General features: G+C 38.7%; 2 protein-coding genes across 4 annotated transcripts in view; one reads left to right on the top strand and one right to left on the bottom strand.

Annotated features, from left to right (window-relative positions):
- prdm6 (PR domain containing 6) overlaps positions 1–12,791 on the bottom strand; it is a 67,837-nt gene extending 55,046 nt beyond the window's left edge. For 2 of the 3 annotated variants that reach the window (XM_088336665.1, XM_088336666.1), the window contains exon 1: positions 1,269–1,422. The gene's annotated coding sequence lies outside the window, so the exon portion shown is untranslated. Of the gene's footprint in view, positions 1–1,268; positions 1,423–12,442 lie in introns of those variants that run through there. The other variant, XM_088336664.1, reaches the window with a different exon arrangement.
- On the top strand, positions 12,533–24,784 carry ppic (peptidylprolyl isomerase C). The gene is made up of 6 exons (XM_088336668.1): positions 12,533–12,700; positions 16,975–17,088; positions 17,458–17,551; positions 17,789–17,856; positions 19,929–20,045; positions 21,785–24,784. The coding sequence occupies exons 1-6, from the start codon at positions 12,584–12,586 to the stop codon at positions 21,911–21,913; spliced, it is 639 nt and encodes a 212-aa protein (XP_088192794.1). The 5' UTR covers positions 12,533–12,583; the 3' UTR covers positions 21,914–24,784.
- Positions 24,785–26,802: the final 2,018 nt, after the last annotated feature.

The following is a 26,802-nucleotide window of genomic DNA, read 5'->3' as shown; positions in this document are numbered from 1 at the left end:
TGTAATGTCTTTATTTGAGACACTTATTCTGATATGTTTTGCAAATTAAAAAAGAGGGGCGGAGCAAACGCGGGCTGACGGGAAGTGGGGTAAAGGTGAGTGAGACCTGTTGTCGCGGCGGACAATAGTGGATATATATTTTTCCCACCCTTACCTTTGGAAATATAGACTTTTTTTCCTTGGATTAGTTTCAACGGGTACCCGGACTCTGCAGGTCTGCATCAAACTTTAAGTACCGGTATCATTTTCCGTTCATTTTGCCGGCTGTGGTATTTGGACTGTGTACTTTATATTCAGTTACAATCGCAGGACTCAAAGCCGGGTTTTGGCTAATTTTGTGATTGTGTTACATGTTTTAATGTGGGCGCATGCGGCTTATATACAAGTGCGGCTTGTGTAAGTACAAAATCGGTCGTCCTCTTAAAATGTGGTGGGTGCGGCTTATAATCAGGTGCGCTCAATAGTCCGGAATTTACGGTAGATAACAAATTTAATGTTTTGATTTTGCTCTAAAAATGCACCAGATCAATGCATTTAAATTTAAAATGTAAAACATTTTATTCCGGGGGACTATTTCCCAGAACCACCCTAGATCATCCACTCACCAAGGTCACAAAATTCCATGTGAAACACAGAATCTAATTTAGTCTGGCCGCCAAGGACAGGTATAGACGTCAAAGGTCCGTTCTAGCTAGGCTGTAATTGACTGCTATGGATGTGAGAGATCCATTTAAGTGAGGCTGACAGTGAAAATGCTCACAGGAAATATATATGTACATAAAAATTATTTCACTTATATTAGCTAGCTAATAGCAAACAACTAATGTCACATAACAGCAACTGAAAAAAATCTAAAATAAAATGCTATCAGTAAACTACAGTACAGTTTTACGGCAGTGCAGTGGTTAGCACATTCGCCTAACATGCGAAAGACCCCCGGTTCGAAACCAGGTATAAACATTTGTTGGCTTGAAGAGGGATGAGCGCCACCAGGCTTTACTTTCCCAAGACACACCACAGGAAATGGTGCCCCCACGATCCTAGTGGTTAAGGGATCCAGACAAACAACGACCAAATGTACTCAACTACGAAATAAAAATGTTTCGGGTTAAGGTGAGCAGCAACTGCTGCTGTCATCAGAAGGTAAAACGTGTTTAATGTTTTTTGACAAGCAGTTGCCATGACGACATCAAACATCGAGTTTCCACTCAATTCTTCCCGTTTGACGCACTCTGTTTGCCGTGAAGATTATTACTATTATTACTTACTGATTGTTATTATTAGCCCGACTGGCCTCGACTTCCTTAGCAACGGGCGCGCGCCGACAAGACGGATTACGGCTGAGCTCATTGTGTTTTCGCCTCGGTCTGGTTATCCGCGACCCGTAGCTTGCTAGCAGTCTGCTACGCGCACACGGCTACATACGTGCTGCACATCAGTCAGCGAGCGCGGGCGCGGATAAGAACGCGAGCTAAACGGCGGAACACGTAAAGCCGCGTTGTTATGACTAGCGTCGGCGTGACAGCCGCCATCCGTCATCCTGGCGAGCGGCTCTGGATTGATAAGGAACAAAAACACAAACACGCCAGCGTCTCTGCGTGAACTCTCGCCGGCCCAAAAGACATTTTTGCACTTTTTACAACCATGCTGGCTAGCGGCTGGGAAAGCGTGGGCCAAGCTTGGGTTGCCCCCGGCTAGCTCTTAGCTAGTCGTTTTAAACGACTACCTTTAAACATTTTTTGATTAACAAAACAGTCTGAGTAGTTGATTGTTTTGAATGCTGATAGAGTAGTCAATATTTGTAAGTGGTCTCGGCACGTTTCCCTGAGGGATGCCACATTCCGTTCATTCGGTCAAATCGCATCTGAAAAGAAAAACAAAGACAAGTAACCCACCCTTTTCACATCATGTCATTGTTATGAAAACAATCCTGCAGGAACCAGAACTTTAAGGTAACCTCACGTCTGTTAATAGTTTAAAATGTACATGAGGACACAACTAGCATGATAACTAAAGCCAGGCAGAAAACAGCAATAATTCATGTCACAATTACAAAATAGAAATATCCTGTAAACCAGTGGTTGCAACAACTGGCCCGTGGTCCGGTACCAGGCCGTGGGTCGTTTGGTACTGGGCTGCACAAAAAAGTAAAAAAAAAAAAGGCCTAATTTTTTCCAATTTTGCAAACACACATTTTTTTCCACCCCCAAAAAGACCCTCAAAAGTTTGGATGCGCCATTTACTGAGGTACATCCCCGTAATTAAGCAATGATTGATCAGTCGACAAATATCACTGACCTCATTTGCTCAGCATTGGATACAATGGAAATTGAACCCAGACTGCGGCAACGACAGCGCCGAAATCTAACCACTAGGCAACTAGGATTGTAGATAACAAAGGAAAAGGCATTACATGCCATCTCATCATCGCACTATTTTGACTCACGGTGCCACATTGTACAACGTTGTATTGGAGTATTATGGGAAAGAGTTCAGCCCCACCCAAAAAAACATCGTAAAAATAGAGTGATAACATAGAAAAAAACATTAGATTTGATCTCGTTATCTAAATCCCTACTGGTCCAGTGATTACACCATGAATTTTGCCCCATAATTATTATCATTGACATTATTTCTAATCTTATTAGTGGGCTGGGCCAAGTAAAGATAGTCCGCCATTAAACCGGTCCGTGGTACAGAAGTAGCATACATTTCTAAGAAGCTAATGTAATGTAATAGTGTATCTTTAGTCCTTGTAATAAAAACAAATGTCCCACAATTCACCAAAGACAATATTGTGTACTTTTTACAAAATACCATCGTTATTTCAAAAGAAGGTATTTCTCCTGGTGACGTTTTTAATAAATTGTCCGCCGTTTTGTTTTTCACGAAAGAGCCAAAAAACGAGTTCAACATTTCAAATATGATCGGGGAAGAAAATTCCTGCAGCGGGGTAAAGTGTGTGCGCATGAGGTGTGCGTTCTGTTGTTTTTGTGTTGTCTCGGAGGAAGCGGCGAGAAGAGAATTAGCTCTTTTCACGCATTGATTAATGACTTTTCCACAGCCCAGCGCATCGGCCGATCGATGAATTAACTGCCCAAATTCATCATTTTCTACAAGGAAAGCTAATTATTTGCACACAAAAACAACTTATTAACAAGCAAACGCACACAGACGTACACACGGCGCTACCATCTGCGGGTCAACTTTAACCCCCGTGTGGACGCATCAACTGGAAATAAAAGTTCTCCATGCCGAAAAATGGGAATAAAAACAAAGCATGAAATGAAAAGGTGGAACCAAGTCCCATTACGTATAAAAACAACTCCAGTAAATCATAAAAAACAACATAGCATACTTAAGGCTTGACAAAATGAAGAAAACCAATTAAGCTAATAAATAAATCAACAGGCCTGCCATATATTTCCAAGTTAATAATCCTTTAATGATAAACTGTCCCCCAAAAACACTACATAAGTAATGTAGAATTAAAGGGACACTGTGTAATATTTGACCACTAGGTATTGCTGCAGTGCAACCAGAATGAGTGGTAGCACAAGGAAGAATACAAACTACAGAGCAGGGTTGGGTAGGGTTACTTTAACCTAATTACTTTCAATTACTTTTGGATTACTCCAATACCAAATATGCTAATAAAAGACAAAGGAAACTAAATATGAATAAAATTATGACTCACAACACGTGGTGAGCTTTCTCTCCTGGCTTTGATCTCTGGCAAAACTAACATAAGATGCGACAGAAACAAAATGAAAATAAATCCAAACTTGCCAACATCATTTTTGCTGTTCCGTGTATTCCGTTACTCCCCAAGCCTGCACAAACTTTAGTAATTTTATTCATATTTAGTTTATTTTGTCTTTTATTAGCATATTTGGTATTGGAGTAATCCAAAAGTAATTGAAAGTAATCAAGTTAAAGTAACCCTACCCAACCCTGCGTAAAACTATTGCAATTAAGAAAGAAATAATAGCAAAATATGAAGGTGTGCGAGTGTCTGATCTTGGCTGCGCCTTCTGCTGACCACCACAAAGGTAAGAAATCCTATTCATAATTATTTTCTTTATACTTTTAAAAAATTGTACACATTCATGTTAGCGTAATCTTTCGTCTTTTATTAGCATATTTGGTATTGGAGTCATCCAAAAGTAATTGAAAGTAATCCAGTTAAAGTAACCCTAGTCAACCCTGCTACAGAGACTGACAACATCCAAATCAATGTAGATATTCCCTGACTGAATACAGTGAGATCTACCTGCTGGCCGAATCAGTAACAACCAAATTAGATTCTGAATTACATAAATATAATTTAAAGCAATATTTCCCTGCACCAATTTTTTCATCACAGCCTATTACAAGGTTTTTTGTTTCTGGGGTAGCTGTAACGGCAAGATGGAGGACAATCATGTCAGCTCCCTCTAGGTGAGACTTATGTCAGTGTCTGAAATAACGTCTGCCCGGACCCCCGGGGTGTGCATCTTTACGTCGGGTGTACAACTAAGAAAACAACTCCGCCCGATTGGCCGACATTTTTTTCAAGAAAAAAAAATAAAAATAAAAAAGTTTTTAAAATATGTTTTGTTTTTTTCAAATCAAACATTTGGTTCATTACGATTTGAAAATTTTCCTTCGGTTTGGAAATGTCGGAATTTCGTTTCATTTGGCCTTTTGCATACTCGGCAGCCAATCAGAAGCCTGCATCGAATAACTTGCTTCCGAACTTTCCCGAGCGTTATAAGGTCATTTGCATATAATTTTCCAAAGTAGACGCACGGAGAACACAAGAAAATGGATAAGTGGTTAGGAATCAGGCCAAAACCTCAGCCCAAGAAGAAATATTCAAAAGAAGCTAACAAAATGTATGACACTGCAAAACGTAAAACGTACATTAAAAGCATCGTCGAAAGAGGAGTTCACGTGGCTTGTAGCAGACGACGCAACGCAAACATTGCATGAATGAAGATGAGTAAGTACAGGTACATACTGATGGCAGATGGAAAACAGCGATGTCATATACATACAATGAATGTTATAAGTACATTTTTAATAAACTTAATTGTAAAGTGTTCTTCTGTTATAAAGTCTGATTATCAATCCTTAATACCTTGAAACAATGTTTTTTTGGTAATTAGTCATCTTATTTTGTTTCAAGTTGTGAAAAATGGTGTCCGGTAACTTTTTGTCATGAGTTTCAGACACTGCTTATGTAAAATAGAAAAACAATGCACGTTCATATAATAGCTCATCTATTATTGGCAATTCAAAACAACAGTGTTTTATAATAATTTTTTCACCACTAAACAGCACAATAGAAATGTCTAAACTCGGCTAACAAAGCCAAAATTGAAAGTCTTGAAAGCACAAGACAAAGTTTCCAGATCTTTCCATGTAAGTGTTGAGTAAAAATGACAGTAGTATGTAGCTTACATTTTCAGTTGCAGGGAGTTCTTCTCATGAAAATTTACAACTGGGAATCGCTACCCTAATTTTTTGAAGGCCCATAAGAAATGTCCATAATTGGTCAAGTCAAGTTATGTTTATTTGTATAGCCCTTAATCACAAAGAGTCTCCAAGGGCTGCACAAGCCACAGACTATTGCAAACTACAGACTATTATTACACCATCCCCTGATCTAAAACCTACATGAAGGCAAGAAAAACTCAAAAACCTCAATATGAAGAAAACGAAGAAGCCTAGTTTAGGGCGGCATTGGCTCAGGAGGTAAAGGGCTCGTCTTGGGATCAAGAGGTTTGATTCCTGGCTCCTCTGTCTTATATGTGTCCTTGGGCAAGACACTGAATCCCTAATGCCCCCGATAGCAGATAGTTGCCTTGCATGGCTGACACTGCTATCGGTTAGTTAGTGTGTAAAAGGGAAAAGTGTGAAGCACATTATAAAGCTTTGGGAGTTCTTCATTGACTTGAAAAGCGCTATATAAATGCAGACCATTTACATTTACTTGTAATCTTGCATTAATAGACATTTCATATTGCCCTGTTTAGGTGTAGCATGCACCTGTCCTGTTGGGCATGACCCGTAGGGGGTGATGCCACTTCATAAGACAATGCCATACAAACTAATGCCAGCTGCTGTCAATCACGAAGGAAGAAGAAATGCAACGGCAGAGAGAAGTGTCAGCGTCATTTTTGAGTAGACTTTTTGAGGAACATGGCAAGAATTTCAGCAAAACTCCAGCACTTTTCAATCCTTGACAACATTAAAATTCAACCATTTTCAAGCATTTCAAGCACCTGTACGAACCTTGCATAATAAGCGATTTAAAACAGGAAACAGCTAATATAATTATCCCTAACCTGATGACCTCAAAGAGAAAAAAAAACACCAAAAATGTATCACTAGTTCTGCAACACACTATCATACGCAACAAATCACAAAAAACAGACAATAAGTAACAAGACAAGTAATGTACCACCATGAAGGAAAATAACAACTACAAAGCTTAAGTAACAGACCAACAATGTTACCAATGCAAAAGGGGATGGGCGTCACCAGGCTGTACTTGCCCAAGAAGCACCACAGGAAACTGGGCCCTTACGGCCCTCGTGGTTAAGCGAGCCTTTTGAGCCTTTAATACGTCACCAAAAAATGTAATATCATCGCAATAAAGTTGTGAAATGCATATTGTACAAAGTGATTTTCAAATTTCTGTAACAAAATCCTTTTTCCCCAGTGATTTAGGATCGAGTATCACTATTGTCACGGCCCGGTGCACGTCAATGCCGAGGTCCTGCTGAGCGGCATGACGCTTTACGCCGAAAAACGGCGAGCAGATGATGAAAGTGCTGTATCTGAGCCAGATGAGGAGGCTTCTCCTGCTACTGGTAACCATACAAACCAGTACTATCCAGAGTGGTTATAAATTAACAAAACCAACTGAGAAATTATACAATTAACGTTAAAGCAAATCAACCGGCCTAATTTAAATGTGTGTGTGTGCTCTCGTCACTTAGCTATGAATAAGAGTGTAAGTGGGTTTGTGCGGGGGGTGTGTGCGGTTAAGGTCCTGTTTGACATTCAATTAAAACATTTACATTCCTGCTTAATTAATTCAGCGGACGGCGGCGAGAAAAGACGAATGGACGGGTCGCTTTGACAGGAGGCCGATAAAACTACACACTCACGCACACAAAGTGTGTGTGTTAAGGTCACCGCAGGCTCACTATTATAATTCATGTGCATTGACAGATATTCATCAGGGACTTTTATTCTCTTTTGCAGCTTTGCTTCCCTTGAATGCACTATGTAAAAAAAAATAGAAATGACTTCCAACCTTCAACTCATGCAAGCTTTCCTCAAATGTGATGGGCTCCTCAAACTGTATTCGCTCTGTTGAAACATGATTTAGCCTTTCTATAAACAACTCTATTGGTTAAACAAAGATTAAGTCCTGAAGGCAACACTTTTGATTGAAAAGCAATACTCTTGATTCATTTTACGCAAAGACGAGTGCTCAGTGAATGTACGTATTCGACAAGTATATCGGACCTGCGTAACCGGGCTTGGAGTTGCAGGGCATTATACTTGGGGGAGGTTGTCGGGGCTGTGCTCTGTTGAGTGTCAAAGAGCATATGACCAGATGCAGCTCTAAAACCGCTTCTACACAAAAGCCAAGTCAAGTCATTTTTGTTTGTACAGTGGAACCTCGGTTTTCGAACGCCTCTCAGTTCGAACAAATCGGTTCTCGACCAAAGATTTAGAGAAATTCTTGCTTCGCTGTTGGGTCAAATAATCGGAGTTCAACCCCGGTATGCTAGGGTGCGATGCTGAGCGGCGTACGGGTGTAGATCGTGTAGATTGCCCCCACCCCTTGTGAAGAACTGTTATCACGTGCGGACGTGTTTGTTTTGCTTTCGCTTTTAATATAGGTGTACCAAGTGTTTTAGCCCCTAATTATGCCTCCGAAGAAGGTCAGTGCAAGCAGCAAAGTTGCTACAGGTGAAAAAAGAAGAGTAGTGCGTACAACTATTGCATTTAAGAAAGAAATAATAGCAAAATATGAAGAAGGTGTGCGAGTTTCCGATCTTGCTATACATACAGCATGGCTTCTGCTGAGCACCACAAAGGTAAGAAATCCTATTCATAATTCTTTTCTTTACCCTTTGTATATTTTTACACGTTCATGTTAGCGTAATCTTTCGTACGGAAGATTACGATAACGCGAACGTACGATTAGCCTGGGTTAGCTTTGTTTACGTAAAACATTCAGGGTGTTGTAACGGAGCCCCATTTCCAATGAAGCGCTAGCCACTTGTTGTGGAGACCCGGGTGCTAAATGACGTGTTAACGACCAGATTTTTTTATTTTTACACGTTCATGTTAGCGTATCTTTCGTACGGAAGATTACGCTAACGCGAACGTACGATTAGCCTGGGTTAGCTTCATGTTTACGTTCATGGTAAACATTCAGGGTGTTGGAACGGATTAAAAATGATTTACATCACTTTTAATGGAAAAAACAATTTTCGGTGATTGAACAAATCGGTTTTCAAACAGGGTTCTGGAACGGATTATGGTCGAGAACCGAGGTTCCACTGTATAGCCCTTAATTACAAAAAGTCTCAAAGGGCTGCACAGGTTATTACACAGACTATTTTTCAGACTATTATTACATCATCCCCTGATCTGGAACCATCATGATGGCAAGGAAAAACTCAAAAACCTCAACATGAGGAAAATGAAGAAACCTTGAGAAGGGACCGCACATGTGGCATCCCCCTTTCAGGATGACCAGACAGCAAAGGATGTTGCAATCACAAATAATACAGAGATATTGTCCACGAAATGTAGAGGTTATTCATATGCTATAGAGTAAAAAAAGCAGATGTTTATAGGATTTGTTGGTATTTAGTGGAGCTGTCTTGACACGAAACCTAGCTGAAGACACTCACAGAGGCCTAAAAAAGTACTACCGTGTAAATTTACATGAAAATCGGTTCGGCCATTTCGAAATTTATAAGCCACATACACACACACAATTTGGGATTTATAAAGTAGTTTGAATTTAGATTACATTAAATGGAATAGGGGGCAGCACTGCGACACAGTTGTTAGCACGTGTGCGGCACAGGTCATGAGATCGAACCTTCCCGTGTGGAGTTTGCATGTTCTCCCCGTGCTTGTGTGGGTTTCCTCCGGGCACTCCGGTTTTCACCCACATTCCAAAGACAGATTAGAATTAAGATTATAATTAAGATTAGATTAGAATTCATATTTAGATTTGGACTAGATTAAGATTAGATAAGAATTAAGATTTGACTAGACTTAGATTAGATTAAATCAGATTTAGATTAGATATTTAGATTTAGAGGAGATATTTAGATTTAGATTAGATTTTAAAATATATATTTTTAAAAATAGGTTTAAATAAATAGATCAGATTACATTTTGATTAGATTTATATAAAAACAATTCTCAAAGAGGCTTAACAATATTTACACAAGTCGTGCACTCACACATTCATTTACTCCCTCCCTGATGAACTCTATAATAAATATTTATGACAACCATGTAAGGGTGTCCATTTCTTATGACATAATTAATGTTAATGCTAATTTATGGTTAGCTGCAAGAAAACCAGATTAACCGTAGTGTGTAGGAATGTCTCAACTCGAGGTGCAACAACTAATCGATGAATAAAGAACTAATCGATGATAAAAAATAAATTATTTCTAAAAATGAATCATCATTTTAAAGGCTTTTATAATCAAAATCAACCAAATCCTCGGAAATTCAGCATCTAAATATTTGCATATTTTTGGGGGGTCTTTGATAGTAAACGATTGATGTTTGTGTTGAATCTAAATTAAACACTTTGCGGATGTATTGACCAATACACAAATGTCACAATTTATGCATTTCATACACATAAAAAAAAAAATCGTAATACGGGTCAGCTTATACCCGACCTTTCAAAAAAAAATTGCTGGGATGGGCTCCAGCACCCCCGCGACCCTACTGAGGATAAGCGGTGCAGCTAATGAGATGATATATATATATATATATATATATATATATATATATATATATATATATATATAGATATCTATATATAGATATCTATATATATATATATATGGGGCAGCACGGCGGGGCAGTGGCACAGTTCTGAGGTCATGAGATCGAACCTTCCAGTGTGGAGTTTGCATATACTCCCCGTGTTTGCGCTGGTTTCCTCCGAGGACTCGGGTTTCCTCCCACATTCCAAAAACATGCATGTCAGGTTAATTGGCCGGTCCAAATTGTCCCTAGGTGTGAATGAGCGAGCGAATTGTCTGTCCCTGTGTGCCCTGCGACCGGCTAGCAACCAGTTGAGGGTGTCCCCTGCCCACTGCCCGAAGATAGCTGGGATGGGCTCCAGCACCCCCGTGACCCTACTGAGGATAAGCAATGTAGATAATGGATGGATGTATACTATGTATATATATTGACTTCTTTTTGGAGGGTATCATTTAAATGTATTATTTAAAAAGAGTAATGGTTTCAGCCAAACTCAGTTTTTGCTTTATTTTGGGAATTGAAAAAAAAAACATATTGATATTTCTGGGACCTTTACGACATAGTTCAGCAACATGTGGCTCTAGAGCCAAGTGTGTCTTTTTAGCTCTGCCTTACTACCCTAGAGCTTTTTCAGTAATGTTTGAAAAGATGGAGGAAAATATATGTTCTTTTTGATGGTTTTTTTATAGGAGAAAAAGCATTCCTTAAATTTTCCAATGAGTTAAAAAACATTTTGAACAAATACAAAATATTAAAAGACAAAGTTTAACAGCGGGGGACAGCATCATGAATCCCCCTTATCTTTTTATTTGAAAAATTATTTATACAAGGCTTTTAAATCTTTTGCAGCTCCAGCCATATTTGTTTATAATAATAATTAATAATTTCCTTTGTATTGTCATTCTTTGTAACAATGTACACAGAACGAAATGTCGATACACCTGACCCGTTGTAGCGAGCCGATGCAGCCGCAGCCAACAGAGGGCGCCGCCATTTTACCAATTAGGTATGACTCGGCCGAGGCGCGAACCAGCGACCTCCCAGTCTCAAAGCGGGCACACTACCATCTAGGCTACTGATGGGTCAATGATGGATTTTTCAAAACGTGTGCAATCTGAACCCTCATACCGTAGGCCAAAACAGGGACAAAAACATCAATGAGTTACCGTATTACATTTGTTTTGTCTGTGTATTTAGCATTCAGGGTTGTTGGGAGGGGGAAAAGGGGAGTATTTGATTTTCTCAATGTACATTTAATGTTTTTATCCAAAACCTTGAGTCTCAAAAATTTTGCCTGAAAAGTGCAAATACATTTCGATTCATTATGAATATTTGGACTTGTGTAAATGGGTACCGACATCGTCCCTCTTCTGAATGTGTTGCGTGTCCCGGATAGGAGTCAAGTCATGTTTATTTGTATAACCATTACTGGTGGTGCGTGCAAGTATGTGCATTTCTTAATGAATCAACTCTTCTTCTTTTATCCTTTTGGGGGTAAGGGTTGGCGTTTGGATTGTATTTTAAACAGTCCTTTTCTTACTTTCACCATTTTCATGCTACACTTACAAAAACCCACCGGGAGGAGCATGACATCACTCTTCACCCTTTTCCCTCTTCTTAATGTGTTGCGTGTCCCGGGTAGGATTGCCAAAAGCAACATAAAAGCAGATGGGCGCCTTCGGGGCAAAAAATATAGAGGCTCTTTAAACTCAGTTGGGCATTGTTAACACAATGCTTAATAGAGAGACTATTAGTTTCATTTTAAGGACAACACAATTTCTTATTAGATACATTGGGCAAACTTAATTGTCACTACAGCTAGCCAGACGTTTAATTTAATAATGAATTTAAATGTTTAAATCTAAGCTTAAAACACACTTCTACTCTATAGCATATGAATAACCTATACTTTTCGTGGACAATATCTCTGTATTATTTGTGATTGCAACATCCTTTGCTGTCTGGTAATCCTGAAAGGGGCATGCCACATCTGCGGTCCCTTCTCAAGGTTTCTTCATTTTCGTTGAGGTTTTTTGAGTTTTTCCTTGCCCTCATGTTGGTTCCAGATCAGGGGATGATGTAATAATAGTCTGAAAAATAGTCTGTGTAATAACCTGTGCAGCCCTTTGAGACTCTTTGCTATTAATGGCTATACAAATAAAAATGACTTGACTCGAATACTAAAAAGCCCTAATTTCATCCTAATTGTAAGGCTAATGCTAATGCTAAGCTAAAAGATGGACGACTGACTAACTTCGTACTTATACGTGTGCTGTTTACGTTGTCTGCATGAAACAACGCTGAAGTAACACTGAGGGGTTTATATTAAATATATTTCAGTCATTTTTAATCGTTTTGAAGTCAATAAACGTTTCACTTTCCACCTTAGTGTCAACTTTCTATTTACCTTAAGTGGGCGGCACTTCCATTTCACTGGTAACGAGGGGGGGGGGGATCTCTGTGATGACGTGTCCGCGGATGACGCTCTCTTCCCCAGTCTCCCTCACAGCTGAGCGCCGCAGCAGTGATTCCTCCTCCGCGGAACCAAATGGAGCCTCGCTCGATGCTGATGCTACCCGCCTTGCTACTGCTGCTAGAAGCCGCATGCCTCCACTCGGCTGCGGCTTCGAGCAGCGCCGTCGGGGGACCCAAAGTGACCGAGAAGGTACGTGTTAGCATCGCGGTGCCGCTGTTAGCATTTGGGTTAAGCCTGCTCGGTACGTGCGCGCGCGTGTTTTTCATATCTCGTGCACGCGCACAGCTGCACACGTGTGCCTGCGGGCTTTCCCGCCTTCTCTTGTAATGACTTGTTATCGCGATAACAACCGTTATCTAGGGTGCTGCTTACGTCACAAGAAAATAGATATTAATTTTGGAATACAGTCCGTGCAGCCCTTTGAGACTCCTTGTAATTAACATACCTGTCGCGCTCCAGGGCTCCATTCCCTTACAAATTGTTGTATTTTCCCTTAAAAAAACAAAATAATATTTTTTTTAAACGTGTTTATTTATGTAGTTTAACATGTTACCGTATTTTCCGCAATATAGGGCGCACCCCCAAAAAATAGTTTTTGGTCCTATATCTTCCATAGATAAGGCGCACCGGACTATAAGGCGCTACAATGGGAACGTCGACAAAACAGTCAGATGATTCAGTCAAACTGATTACCCCCTTAACATTCCCAAAGCTTGCAAAGAAGCAAATACGTGTCGTAGACACATTCGGATGCGGTGTCCGTACGATGTCACTTAAATGCGTCATTTCAAATATCATTCGGAAGGTTGAAGTCTTGGGATTCAAGAAATGCCAAACGTTTCTATGTTTCTATTTTCTTTTTCGCTCACAACTTTACTGTGCATACGACAATAAACACTTGGAATTGAGTTTAATTCACTCAACTCATCACAGCAACATCAGGATCGTTCTAAAACAAGATACCGGGAAAATATAAAGCCGCATAACTCACCTAAGTTCTCACGTTCAATAATGATACGCAATCATGGTCTTCTTACAACCGTGAGTGAAGTAAATCCAGGAGAGTAGAATATTTACAAATACAGACTAATGAAACATGTTTCTTTATGGCGTACTTTAGCAAGCTTGCTACGCCATTGCTAAACTCGGCCGATTGCAGGGTTTGTTTTGGCCATCTAGCCAATCCGAGGCTCCGAATAACTTCAGCCAATAGCGATCGATTTAACGGATGATTGACACATCTTTTTCGGCCAATTACAGGGTTTGTTTTGGCCCTTTAGCCAATCCGAGGCTCCGAATAACTTCAGCCAATAGCGATCGATTTAACGGATGATTGACACATTGGTTAGCCAATGAAACGCCGGTATAAAAGTCCCAGCATACACCGCGGACTTTCTACGCCATTGCTAAACTCGGCCGATTGCAGGGTTTGTTTTGGCCATCTAGCCAATCCGAGGCTCCGAATAACTTCAGCCAATAGTGATCGATTCAAATGATGATTGACACATTGGTTAGCTAATGAAACGCCGGTATATAAATCCCAGCATACACCGCGGACTACTCCACGTTCGGGGTAAAATCGAGTCGGCGGCTGTTGAGTAAGTTGCGAGACCTTGCGAATTTAATATTGAGCCATATATAAGGCGCACTGTGTTATAAGGCGCATGGTCAGCTTTTGAAAAAAATTAAGACTTTTAGGTGCGCCTTATAGTGCGGAAAATACGGTATATTGTACATGTGTTTCGTTATATCACATATATATTTTTAATTAACATTTTGTTGTGAGATTCCGAGTTGCTCAACATGAATGAGGTTTATTTAAAAAAAAGTTCAAAGATTTCAGATTCAGATATACTTTATTGTCATTTTTGTACACGTGTATACAGAACGAAATGTCGATACATCTGACCCGCACAGTTTTCTTGAATGTACAGATATAAATAAAATGTTGTACTGAGTTAGAGTATTGAAGTACTGATAATATGCTAAATAATTTATAGCTATGTATAGTATTATACAGTAGTGCAAAGAGTGCAAGAGGAGCAGCTAACCAGATGTGCAAAATGGGCAGTCAGGTAAACAAGTCATTATACAATAACAATAACACTGCAGTATGATAGTGCAGAGGAGAACAGATGTGCAAGAGGTGAAGTAAAAATGAAGTAAGTAAGAATAATACATTTTCTTTTTCAAATTATTAATTCATTTTCTGCATTCAATTATTGTTGGTAATATACTGATTAAAGGGATAACTACAAACCTGTCTTTTTTTTTTCATTTTCTCCTTTTATATTTCCTTTTTTCCTAACTTCTTTATACAACATAATAATTCGTAATATAATGCATCAAAGCAACTGAGCCGTTTGCGAGCCGGCTCTCTTTAATGAGTTGAGCCGAAAAAGCCGGTTCTCTAAAAAGAGACGGACTTCCTTTCACTACATAAATACCACATGAAATCCGAGGCGGCAGATGCATGCGCACAGTAACATCAAACCGCTCGCTTCGTTTGCAACGAAAAAAAACGATACCAAGATAGAGGCTACCGTGGCGAACTCGTTTGACTTCATTGATTTGCCGTTTGGTGATAGTCGGTGTATACCGTATGGTACCCATGATTGACAAATATGCGTTTTTCCGTGCAGATTTTCTTGTACGTGGTACACGTCTTAAAATGCATAATAAACCTACTTTGTACGGCTAAAATGTACAGCTTGACAGGTATGATGTAGGGAGATTAAAACCGCACACAGCTGTATTGTCAAGGTTGTATAAGATAAGGCTAATATATGCACTGCTATAAAAGGATACATTCTTATGAATACAGCAAATAAATGCTTCATTAGATTATGTGGACGAATATGATGTGCTGCTGATTAAACAGTAATACTAATACTTATGAACAAGATCGTAAGTTGAATTTGTAAGTTGCTTCAGTGCTATATTTTATATGTTTACGGTTTATATAAGTATGTTTAAGGCTTGTATAAGTAACGTATTGTTTTGCACTAAAAATAAACATTTCATAAAATAATATGCTCTATAAAGATAAATAAAGTAAAGTTTAACTTACTTTTGGAAGATGGGCTTCAAGAGTTACTAGTGATGCTACTTCCTCCTCCGTGGTAGAAAGTGGCCAAAAAAAGCATTCCAACCATTTTCTCAACCGCATCACGCTTTCTTATTCGCCTCTTCTTGACACTAACCATATTGAATGGATGCATGAGATATTAAACAATAAAAATGTCTAAGTTCTTAGCGGGCTGGAGATACAGTATAGAATGTTTACACACAAAGTAGGAAGAGGAAGCGGATTTCCTCTTCGGGGTGGATGCTTGGTGACCGCTCACAGCGCCACATGCAGGTAGAGGCAGAAAGAAGCACTACAGTACTGTCCTGTACTCGGAAAAAGGTGCACACAATACAAAATCTAACTTAGAGCAATGTCCGGATATTTTTCGACATCCCGAAAAAAATGATCGTATCTACCGTTTTTCGTAAGTCGAATGGTCGTAAGTGGGGAAAAACTCGATAATGCGATAATGACAACATGCTCAGTGACATATTTATAATCTAGCAAGTATGACTTACGTGCTGGATATGATTGAAAAAATAAATAAATAATGTATATACATAAATAAATAAATAAAACATCATACCGTGTTTATTCAAGTATCACATGCACACCTAATTTTTTACTAGAAATCGGTATAAATGTTGTCGCTTTTTCATAGCTCAAACTAAGCATTGTAAGTGACAAACGTTGTTGAATATGTGCTTGTTTAAAATCACTTGTTAATAATAATAATAATAATAATAATTTCCTTTGTATTGTCATTCTTTGTAACAATGTACACAGAACGAAATGTTGATACACCTGACCCGTTGTAGCGAGCCGATGCAGCCGCAGCCAACAGAGGGCGCCGCCATTTTACCAATTAGGTATGACTCGGCCGAGGCGCGAACCAGCGACCTCCCAGTCTCAAAGCGGGCACACTACCATCTAGGCTACTGAGCTGGTTGACAACGTAAACTATGAACACGATACCAACATTAAATTTACAAACTTTTTAATCTATTTATTTAATGTCTTACTCATCTTTCTTCACCAAATAGTTTCCCTCTTTCTGCTTTGCAGGACGACTATCTGTTCTATTATTTTAACATTTGTCTCTGGTACCGTGAATAAAAATAGTGTGATAATGAGATCAAATCCAATGCTTTTTCGCGTGCCATCTATATCAGTGGCGCTCTAGTGATAAAGATTCAACACTCTCTACCCCGCAACCCAGGTTCGATTCCCGTTGCATCCAATGTTTCGCAATTGTGGTCAGCGAATGTTTTTCGACTGAGCAAGCATTGCACAAACATAATATTTTTTTTCTCTCAAACATAAAAAAACAAGATTATATATTTTCACTGTAGTGTTCCTTTGCTTGAGAACCAGTGTGTGCGTTTGTACGCAGGTATTTTTCGACATCACGATAGCCGGTCACGAAGTGGGCCGCATCGTCATAGGCCTCTTCGGGGAGGTGGTCCCGCTCACTGTCAATAACTTTGTTGCCTTGGCAACTGGAGAGGTAAGACCCTGGACCCAATTTCATTGATTTTGGTAAAGCTTAAAGCCCCAGTGTGTAATATTAACCCACTATAAGACACTGTATTGTCTAATATGAACAAAAATCAGTGCAAATGAGCACAGCGTTGCAGCAAGTTGCCAGACAAATATGGCGGCGACCTTAGGTAGGGATTCCACTATGTAAAAGAAATACAACATTTTCAACCTATGATTTTTTTTATAAATTAGTATAATAGATCAGGTATTTTTGCCTAGTATTCAAAACAATGTTTTTTTTTCTTTTTTTTTTCCTGAATAAAAGTTTTTTTATACCACTAGGAGGTACTGAATATTACACACTGTCCCTTTATTCTCTTTATTATTTTGGTAGAAAGGCTACGGGTACAAAGGTACAAAGTTCCACCGTGTCATCAAAGACTTCATGATCCAAGGAGGAGACTTTACAGCCGGAGACGGAACTGGAGGTAAAAGCACTATGTTAAAAAGTAAGCTACATGCTAACTCATGTTTACGGGCTACGTGCTAACTCATGTTTATGGGCTACATGCTAACTCATGTTTACATGCAAGTTCTACATGAGTTCATATTTACATTGTAAACACAAGCTACGCTACACTTTTGATAATGGAAAAAGAGTCGTCAGATATCAACTAAGTGGCAGTGTGATGCTAATGCTAAGCTATATGCTTGTGGTGTTTTAGGTCACAGCATCTACGGAACAACGTTTGCTGACGAGAACTTCAAACTAAAGCACATCTCAGCGGGATGGGTATGTATTACTGGATATGTAATAGCTTTAATTTAAGATTTGTGTTAAGTAAAAACTTTAGTAGACACTCAAAATAAGGCCAGAAGACCTCAACGGATTTTTGGCTAGGAAGGAGGACCAGGAGGAGAGTCCCCAGATAAGAAAAATTGCATCCCTTCATAAAACTTTCCTCCGAGCCACCCCTTTTTATTGAATGAATGAATGAATGAAAATTTTATTTCGAACATTAAAATAAAAACAGGGGGGGGGGTTTGGGTTTTTTAAGGGTTATTGTTCTATCTTCGTTATTCATTATCCATTATCCGTTATCGGTCAGTTCATTATACGCTACAAAGCCTAGGAGCCGGGACACTTACTCTCAACCAAAAGGCTAAGCTAGGGTCCTAGCCCTAAAGCCTTGTTGCGATCATTGCGAAAGCACCGTTCCCGGAGGTACTGCAATACCGGGCCGATGCGTGGAGTGGACAGAGCAAGCTCAATGAGTCAACAACAAAATAATGTCACAAAACATGTTCGAAAAGGGGTAGTCAGAAGCAGATCCTTATTTTCCCTTCCCCTTTATCTTCCCTTAATTCTTTAAAGTTACAAAAACAGATCAGCCATAAAGGCTGTGGGATCAAAGAACACCAATATGATTGGCCAATAGCGATAACAACAGTGAGTCCAAACAAGGAACTGGCCTCCCATTAAATCTTCTTAGTAACAAACTTATGGATGCTAGAATTCCCTACACTGATCAACTTAAACTATGTAATTAATGGAGTTCGAGTTCTGATATGAATTACTTATCCCAAGAATATTGATTTAATGAACCAGGCCGATTGAAATCAACACACAATTTATTAACACAGAGTTTTCGACCGCGGAAAGTCTGGAACTTACTAGCACAAAAAGAACATTTCAGGTAGAATGCTCAGTCAGATAGGAGAAAAGGGGACGAGCTATTGATCAGCTACTCATTTTATATGGGACGCTTGACCAGATCATGCCTCTTTGGGCGTGGTCTCAGATATCTGAGACCACCAGGATCAGATGACGGTGTTTGAAGTTGCTAAACTTCCTAGAAAGGCAAAGAAGTGAGAAATTAGCGTAATGTTCTGTACTTGAGAATGTCGCTCCAATCCACATAATTACGTACGGTGAGAACATTATTTTATTAATACGTTGCCTTGGATGTTTTAATTACATTCAAAATTCACGTTATCAGATTTCATTATGGTACGTCCCGGAACTGTACAAAAGAGGACACAGTCGTTCCATCCATTCCAAAGTGAGGTATTTGAAACAAAGAAGGTGGAAGTCATTTTTGCGCTAGGCTTATTTGCTTTACACATCCGATGGTATTTTACCTTAATCGACAAATAAGTCAAGGACCCGCTTTAAGGCAAAACTGTCAGAAAGAACAGAACAGGAAACCCCAGAGCGTTCGTTACAGTTCTTTATTTAGGGAAGCGTACAGGGCTAGCGGGAGACGCGATGGCTGTCGGACGTCAGCAGCGGAGCCGGGAAGGTACCTTCGGAACACGTAGCCAAATGGAGTGCGGAAGTCTAGCAGGTCAAGTTTACCGGGACTGGAGAGAAGATCGTAGCGTGGGACGGAAGCAGGTCGGATCGGAGGCAGGCAGAATCAGGTAAACAGATCAAGACGGAACAGGTAATCAGGAGAGTCATACAGGGTACAAACGTAATCCTCAGACCGAGAGGTCTGGGCGTAGCGTGCTTAAGGGAAAATTAGCCAATCAGAGGGCGTCCACGTGATTGCTCCAAGTGACTCGAGTTAGCGATCACGACAAAAACGAAAGATACAAAACAAAAAAAAACACATTTGTGTCTATTGAAGTTTAAAGAACTTTTAGCTCCTTTCAAAAATAGATATGAAATCTTAAAACAAATTTCCCATATTCGGGTAAACATGTTAAACTAAAAAATATTGAACGGAAAAAACATAAATTTTAGCTTTGTAATCAAATCTTACATCCCTGAATCATTTTTAGAGCCCCCAAAAGACTACCAGGCACAATTTTTAAAACAAGTTTGATTTAGGAGAATATTTGTCTGCTTCTTTGTTATAGGTGAGCATGGCTAATGCCGGCCCTGACACCAATGGCTCGCAGTTCTTCATCTTGGCAACCAGAGCGCCCTGGCTTGATGGGAAACACGTCGTTTTTGGAAAAGTTTTGGACGGCATGGTAAGTAGATTCAAAAAAGCCATGCTGCGTATAGACCCTTTGCACAGACGTGACCAAAACCGGGTGACGGAATGTGCCGACACCATGACGGACGGCAGTAAACCCTAGTAAACAGTACTCTCGTGGGTGAGGCCAGTAAACGGTAGACAAAAACAGCTACAGTATACTATTTAATACCATTGGGTCATCTTGTCGGGAACCACAAAGAGCAGTACGTAGAGAAACGGAGGATTGCAGGGCTAGCTACCGACCCGTACCTTCTTCCTCCTGACATATTCATAGGTCTAACCAAATCGTCCAGTCTGCCTCACGTCTGCTCAAAAATCTATGGGTCCCAACAGAGATCTATGGGTCCCCAAAATTTAGTGTTATCGAGGTTCAAATTGTAAATCGGTGTCAAATATATAATAAAAATCTATATATTCATTCAGTTTTAATCATCAAATTATTCATTCATTTTCTGCATCAAATTATTGTTGGTAATATACCGATTAAAGGGATAATCACAAACCTGTCTTTTTTTCATTTTCTCCTTTTATACTTCCTTTTTTTCTTAACTTCTTTATACAACATAATAATTCGTAATATAATGCATCAAAGCAAGTGAGCCGATTAAAAGCCGGCTGACTTGAATGAGTTGAGCCGAAAATGCCGGTTCTCTAAAAAGAGACGGACTTTTCACCACACAACTCGAGATCGGCGTGCGGACGAAAACTCGAACCGCGAGACCAAAACAACATCTGCCGGATCTGCCTGACGAAAAGTTTGGAGTGCGGTAAATCTTTGTTTAAAAAAATGTAATCGGGTAATAATGACAATTTTGTGTCAAAATAGTTGCGTCCCAGGGATGCACGTTGATTTGAGACGATGAGTCCCCAGCAAAAATGATGCGCCTAGGACGCAGGGACGCGGGCAAACTTATCTCATTTCATCAGCTGCACCGCTTATACTCAGTAGGGTCGCGGGGGTGCTGGAGCCCATTCCAGCAATCATCGGGCAGTGGGCAGGGGACACCCTGAACTGGTTGCCAACCAATCGCAGGGCACACAGGGACATACAACTCGCTCGGTCATTCACACCTAGGGACAATTTGGACCGGCCAATCCACCTATCTACCAGGAGAGCTAACTGTGGTCATTGTGCTTGCTGCTTATGCTAACGTTAGCATAGCGCTAAATCTCCTGCCCGCTGCTATCAATAAACAGCAGCTTGCACACCCCAATGGAGCTTTTATCGTCGCCGGCGACTTTAATCGGGCATGTTTATGGACTGTACTCCCCAAATCCATTCAATACGTGGACTGAGCAATTCGGGAAAATACACTGGACTGTGTGCCCTGTAAGATCAAACATCCAGTTCGATCCACCATTTCTGTTTGTCCCTCACCCCCCTCATCACCCCCCCTCCGGAGGAAGCAGAGCCTATTTACAACAAAGACAACAAAGACAGTTAAAACATGTTCTTTGTTCCTTTATCTCTTGGTTTCATTATCCTCACTGTAAAATGTGGAACTGGAGTCGTCCAATTTCGTTGTTATAATATATCCCATGTTGTAACAATGACAATAAAGGCATATTCTATTCTATTCTATACTATATTCAACTGCCGTCTATCAGGTGCCTTTGCCGTCCGTCATGGTGCTCATATTCCTGAGAGTGTTGCGTGAGGTCACGTGCAAAGAGTCTATATCATAGCGATAATAATCTGGATTTTAAAAGCGCCACGCTGTCATTTGACAGTCTGTGGTGCACACCATCGAGCTCCAAGACACCAACGACAGGAACCTGCCGTATGCCGAGTGCCTCGTCGTCAACAGCGGACGTATCGCCGTCACCGAACCGTTTATCGTTGAGGTGGACGGCTGGTAGAGCGTGAAAATATTCTTCGGTGAATGCTAAAGGCTTATTATTTGCTTGTTAGCAGGCCAGTAGCAACATGCTAACAATTGTTTTCGAATTGGAAATCCTATTTTAACATAACATATCGCCTTTTATTATACTGTTCAACAATATAACGTAGCATGATAAAATGAAAAAGTAAAATGCAGAAATTGTAGGAGGAAATTAAAATATTTTAGAACGCTGAATGATCGTTAAAGGGACAGTGTGTAATATTTGACCACTAGATGTCAATGCATTGTGTCGTGCAACTAAAAACAAGTGCCACAAAGCGCAAGAAGGAACAACAACTATAGTATAGGTAAGAAGTGATCAAATTCAAATTTTTCTTCTCATTATTGGAAAATAAAGAAAAAAAAAGGAAGACTAAAATAGGAAAGGAAACAGTAAAAAGTAGAAGAGAAACATGAAATTTAGAGAAGAGAAAAGAAAAAGGAGAGATATTTAGAAAAAATGGAATAAAAAGGAAAGGAAAAGGGTCAATTAAAACCTGGACAAAATAATAAAAGCAAAAAAAGAAGAAAATGGAAAAAGAGGCCAGAAAAAAAGAAAGATAAAGAAAAAAACAGACAGGTTTCTGATTTTTGGAGGTTTCCTTAGCAAAATGGCGGCCAATCATGTCAGCCCCCTCTCGGAGAGCCTCATCTCATTCAAAATAAACAAAAATCCACCTACAAGTATTTTAAAAAAGGCTTGTTTATATGTTAGTTCATGTATTTAACAATTGATATGAAAATCATTTTTTACCACTGGGTGGCGCTAAATGAAATACACTGTCCCTTTAAAATGAATGCTAAAATATATCTTCCTTTTGTAGCAGTTCACCAAGCCTTGCATTTTTTGTCACTTAAATGTGCCAAATCAACGAATTCCCTTGGTAGCAAGCTAGCCTACTAGCAAAAGTTTAGTCTTCCAACTCATCTTGTTGACATAGTAACATCTTAAATATTTTTTTTAACTTACAATAAAAATAATAGAAATAAATATTGGAACATTCCAAAGTAATTGTGCCAAATGTAAACATTTATTTGTACATGAGAAGGAGAGAAGATGCTAGCAGTAGCATACAGCTCACTCATATTTGATCTATAAAGTGTTTAAAAACAATCATTTATGGTCGGAAGAGAGTCGTAAGCCAGGAAAAGAGAGTAGACGTGGTCAGGATCAAAAACGGGTCGAAGCCGAGGGACAGACAGGAGCAAAAAACAGGAGTCAGGGTCAAAAAAGGCTTGCCTAGTGTTAACTGAGGTTCCCAGACGGACTGACAAACGGGGACAGATAGGAGTGGGTTTATAGAGGGACAGGGAGCCAATCAGAGTCCGAGACAGTTGGCGCCAAAGGAGCGGGCACAGGTGATTCACCTCGGTAATCATGACATCGTTACATAAAACCCAACTGAAATTTCCATTATGCAATTATGGCCTTCTCTGGCGTGCTCATTCTGTCTCTTACCATTCTTTGTGTGATTATTTTCCCAGCAATTTTGTACCCAGGCAAATGCCTGCGACCCACAGGTTGACCACCCACCTATGTATCCTAACCGGTTGAGAAACGCTGCATTCATGCATAAATTACGAATACAGACGCTCCCCTACTTACGACCATTCGACTTCTGAAAAACGATAGATACAAAAAAAAAATTCGGGATGTCGAAAAATATTCGCACATTGCTGTAAGTTAAATTTTGTATTGTGTGCACCTTTTTCCGAGTACAGGACATTACTGCGGTGCTATTTTCCCCTGCTACCAGGGTGTGGCGCTGTGAGAGGTCACCCAGCATCCACCCCAAAGAAGAAATCCGCTTCGTCTTCCTAATTCGTGTGTAAACATTCTATACTGTATCGCTAGCGTGCTAAGAACTTTGACATTTTTATTGTTCAATATCTCGTGCATCCATTCAATATGGGTGGTGTAAAGTGTAAAGGAGAGACGAAAGTGGAATAAGAAAGCTTGATGCGGTTGAGAAAAAGGTTGGATCGCTTTTTTTTCGTCCACTCTCTACCACGGAGGAGGACCTCTTGAAGCTTATCTTCCAAGAGTAAGTTAAACTCAACTTTATCTTTATAGAGCATATTATTTTAGGAAATTTTATCGTCCGGAACCTATCTTGTTCATAAGTAGGGCAGCGTCTGTATATTTTTGATTGTGTCCGATGAATAAATGTGATCAAAGTTACATACGGAAACCTTTTCTGCTACAGCGAGATGATGACTCTGTGCTGTCTTGCTATGCATTCACAAAGTTCTCTTTTGAAAACGAAAGCCAAACCTATGCAAACTGTAGAGACACAAAAGTCAATTACAAAAATAATATATGTAAATGGTCTACATTTATGTAGCGCTTTTCAAGTCAACGAAGACCTCCCAAAGCGCTTTACAATGTGCTTCACACTTACCCATTCACACACACACTCACACACCAATAGCAGTGTCAGCCATGCAAGGCAGCTACCTGCTTATCGGGGGCATTAGGGATTCAGTGTCTTGCCCAGGGACACTTCGACATATAACAGGATGAGCCGGGAATCGAACCTGTGACCTCTTGATCCCAAGACGAGCGCTCTACATATCATATTGTTGAGTTTGTTTACATGAAACCATGCAAAATATTATGTTACGATTCCTGCTTCACTGTGCTCCTTTTCTAACCACTATCATAACCGTGGAAACGATGTCATCAATATATCATTGTTTTTCATATCCCATCATTCTTTTCACAGTTTTCTATTTTACTGCGGTTGTTTACAAGAAAAGATAGGTGCCAAATATGGCTTCGTTGTTTGCACATGTTTAAAAAAAATAAATACATCTTTTTATCATTAAAAACCGTTTGGAACGAGTCTTTTTGTTTCTTATTTTCAAGGGTTAGTGTGTGTTATTTGACCACTAGAGGTCACTGTGTTTTGTGGTGCAACCCACAAAGAAGAACACAAACTACGGAGATTCTGAGTGACTAAACTGCATATTTTTTCTTTTTTTTTTTGCACCGACTTTCGTGATTTTTTTTGTGGATGTTTTTTTCTGGTATCCACAGCAACAAGATGGCCGAGAAACACAACTGATTTCTTGAGGTGAGGCTCATGTAATATGAATTTCTCGACCTACGAGTATTTAGAAAAAATCGTGCAGTTATATGATTTTTTTTTTAATAAAGTATTTTTTTTTTGCTAAGAGATGCTAACTAATACACACTGTCCCTTTAAGTATATTTATATATTTCAGTTTTAATGACCATTATATTCCATATCATGAAACTTTTATGTTTTTAAGCATTAGTTTTAATGTTTAATTTTTTGAGTATTTTGTAGTATTTTTGTAATAGTATTCCTATATTACAGTGCTACTGTAGTGGCATTTTCTGTAGTACAGTATGTTCTACAGTATTTTAGTTTTGAGCACTATATTTGATGGTTACTTTTGTCGTTATCTTGTAGTATTCCTGTAGTCATATTTGTGTATTATAGTATTGCTCATATTTGTGTATTATAGTTTTGCTGTACTTATGCATATTTTCCTGCTGTGGTTTTTCAGAATGAAAGAAAAATAATACATTAAGTCCTTGTTTTTAAGCACTAATTTTAATATTTAATTTTTTGAATATTTTTTTGTAGTATTGTCGTAATAGTATTCCTGTATTATAGTATTACTGTAGTGGCATTCTTTGTGGTCTTTCTGCAGTATTTTAGTTTTGAGCACTACATTTGATAGTTACTTTTGTAGTAATCTTGTAGTATTTTTATAGTAGTACTTTTGTAATATTTCTCTAAATGTATTACTGTAGATATATTTTTGTAGTATTTTTTTAGTGGTATTTTCTAGTATTTCTGTAGTAGTATTTTTGTATTATACTATTACTGTAGTTGTATTTATGTAGTATTTCTGCTGTGTTTTTTTTCCTTTTCAGAATGAAAGAAAAATAGTATATTAATTCCTTGTTTTTAAGCATTCATTTTAATATTTATTTTTTGGAGTATTTTGTAGTATTTTTGTAATAATATTCCTGTATTATAGTGTGACTGTAGTGGAATTTTTGTTGTATTTCTGCAGTATTCTAGTTTAAAGCGCTACATTTGATAGATACTTTTGTAGTAATCTTGTAGTATATTGTAGTATTTTTATAGTAGTACTTTTGTAGTATTTCTCTAAAAATGTATTACTGTAGATATATTTTTGTAGAATTTCTTTAGTGGTATATTCTAGTATTTCTGTAGTAGTATTTTTTTATAATGGTATTACCATAGTTGTATTTATGTAGTATTTCCGTTGTGGGGTTTTTTCTTTCCGCAATGAACGAAAAATAATAATAATAATTTTTTTCCTTTTCAGAATGAAAGAAAAATAGTATATTAATTCCTTGTTTTTAAGCATTAATTTTAATATTTATATTTTGTAGTATTTTTCTAATAGTATTCCTGTGTTATAGTGTTACTGATGTGGCATTTTTGTTGTTGTATATCTGCAGTACTGTATTGTAGTTTAAAGCATTACATTTGATAGTTACTTTTGTAGTAATCTTGTAGTATTTTTGTAGTATTTCTGTAGCAGAATTTTTGTAGTGGACTCACTAAGGGACAAAACTGCCACGAATACTACATTTTCAGTATGTTTGTAGTAGTATTTCTGTATTTTAATAAATACATACATATATAATATTTATGTATTATAGTATTACTCTATTTTTCTCGAAATGAAAGCAAAATAATTTGGCACAAAATTTGATGTTTAATTTTTTAGTATCTTTGTAATATTTCTGTAGTAGAATTTTTGTAGTAGACACACAAAGGGACAATAGGGACAAAAAAACATACATGTTTCAAATCAGTAGTATTTTATTTTCTATTATATATTTTCATTATACTT

The sequence above is a fragment of the Urocampus carinirostris genome, chromosome 5 (assembly GCF_059441175.1).
Source record: "Urocampus carinirostris isolate Australia breed hairy pipefish chromosome 5, RoL_Ucar_1.0, whole genome shotgun sequence".
Taxonomy (NCBI): Eukaryota; Metazoa; Chordata; class Actinopteri; order Syngnathiformes; family Syngnathidae; genus Urocampus; species Urocampus carinirostris.
The sequence above is the reverse complement of the archived record's forward strand: the minus strand, read 5'-3'. Positions and strand labels throughout refer to the sequence as shown.

Excerpts from the sequence above, each read along its gene's own strand:
- ppic (XM_088336668.1), top strand. The coding sequence starts at position 12,584 with ATGGAGCCTCGCTCGATGCTGATGCTACCCGCCTTGCTACTGCTGCTA. Across the intron at positions 17,089-17,457 it reads TTGCCTTGGCAACTGGAGAG|AAAGGCTACGGGTACAAAGG; the intron begins GTAAGACCCTGG and ends TTATTTTGGTAG. Across the intron at positions 17,857-19,928 it reads AGCACATCTCAGCGGGATGG|GTGAGCATGGCTAATGCCGG; the intron begins GTATGTATTACT and ends TCTTTGTTATAG.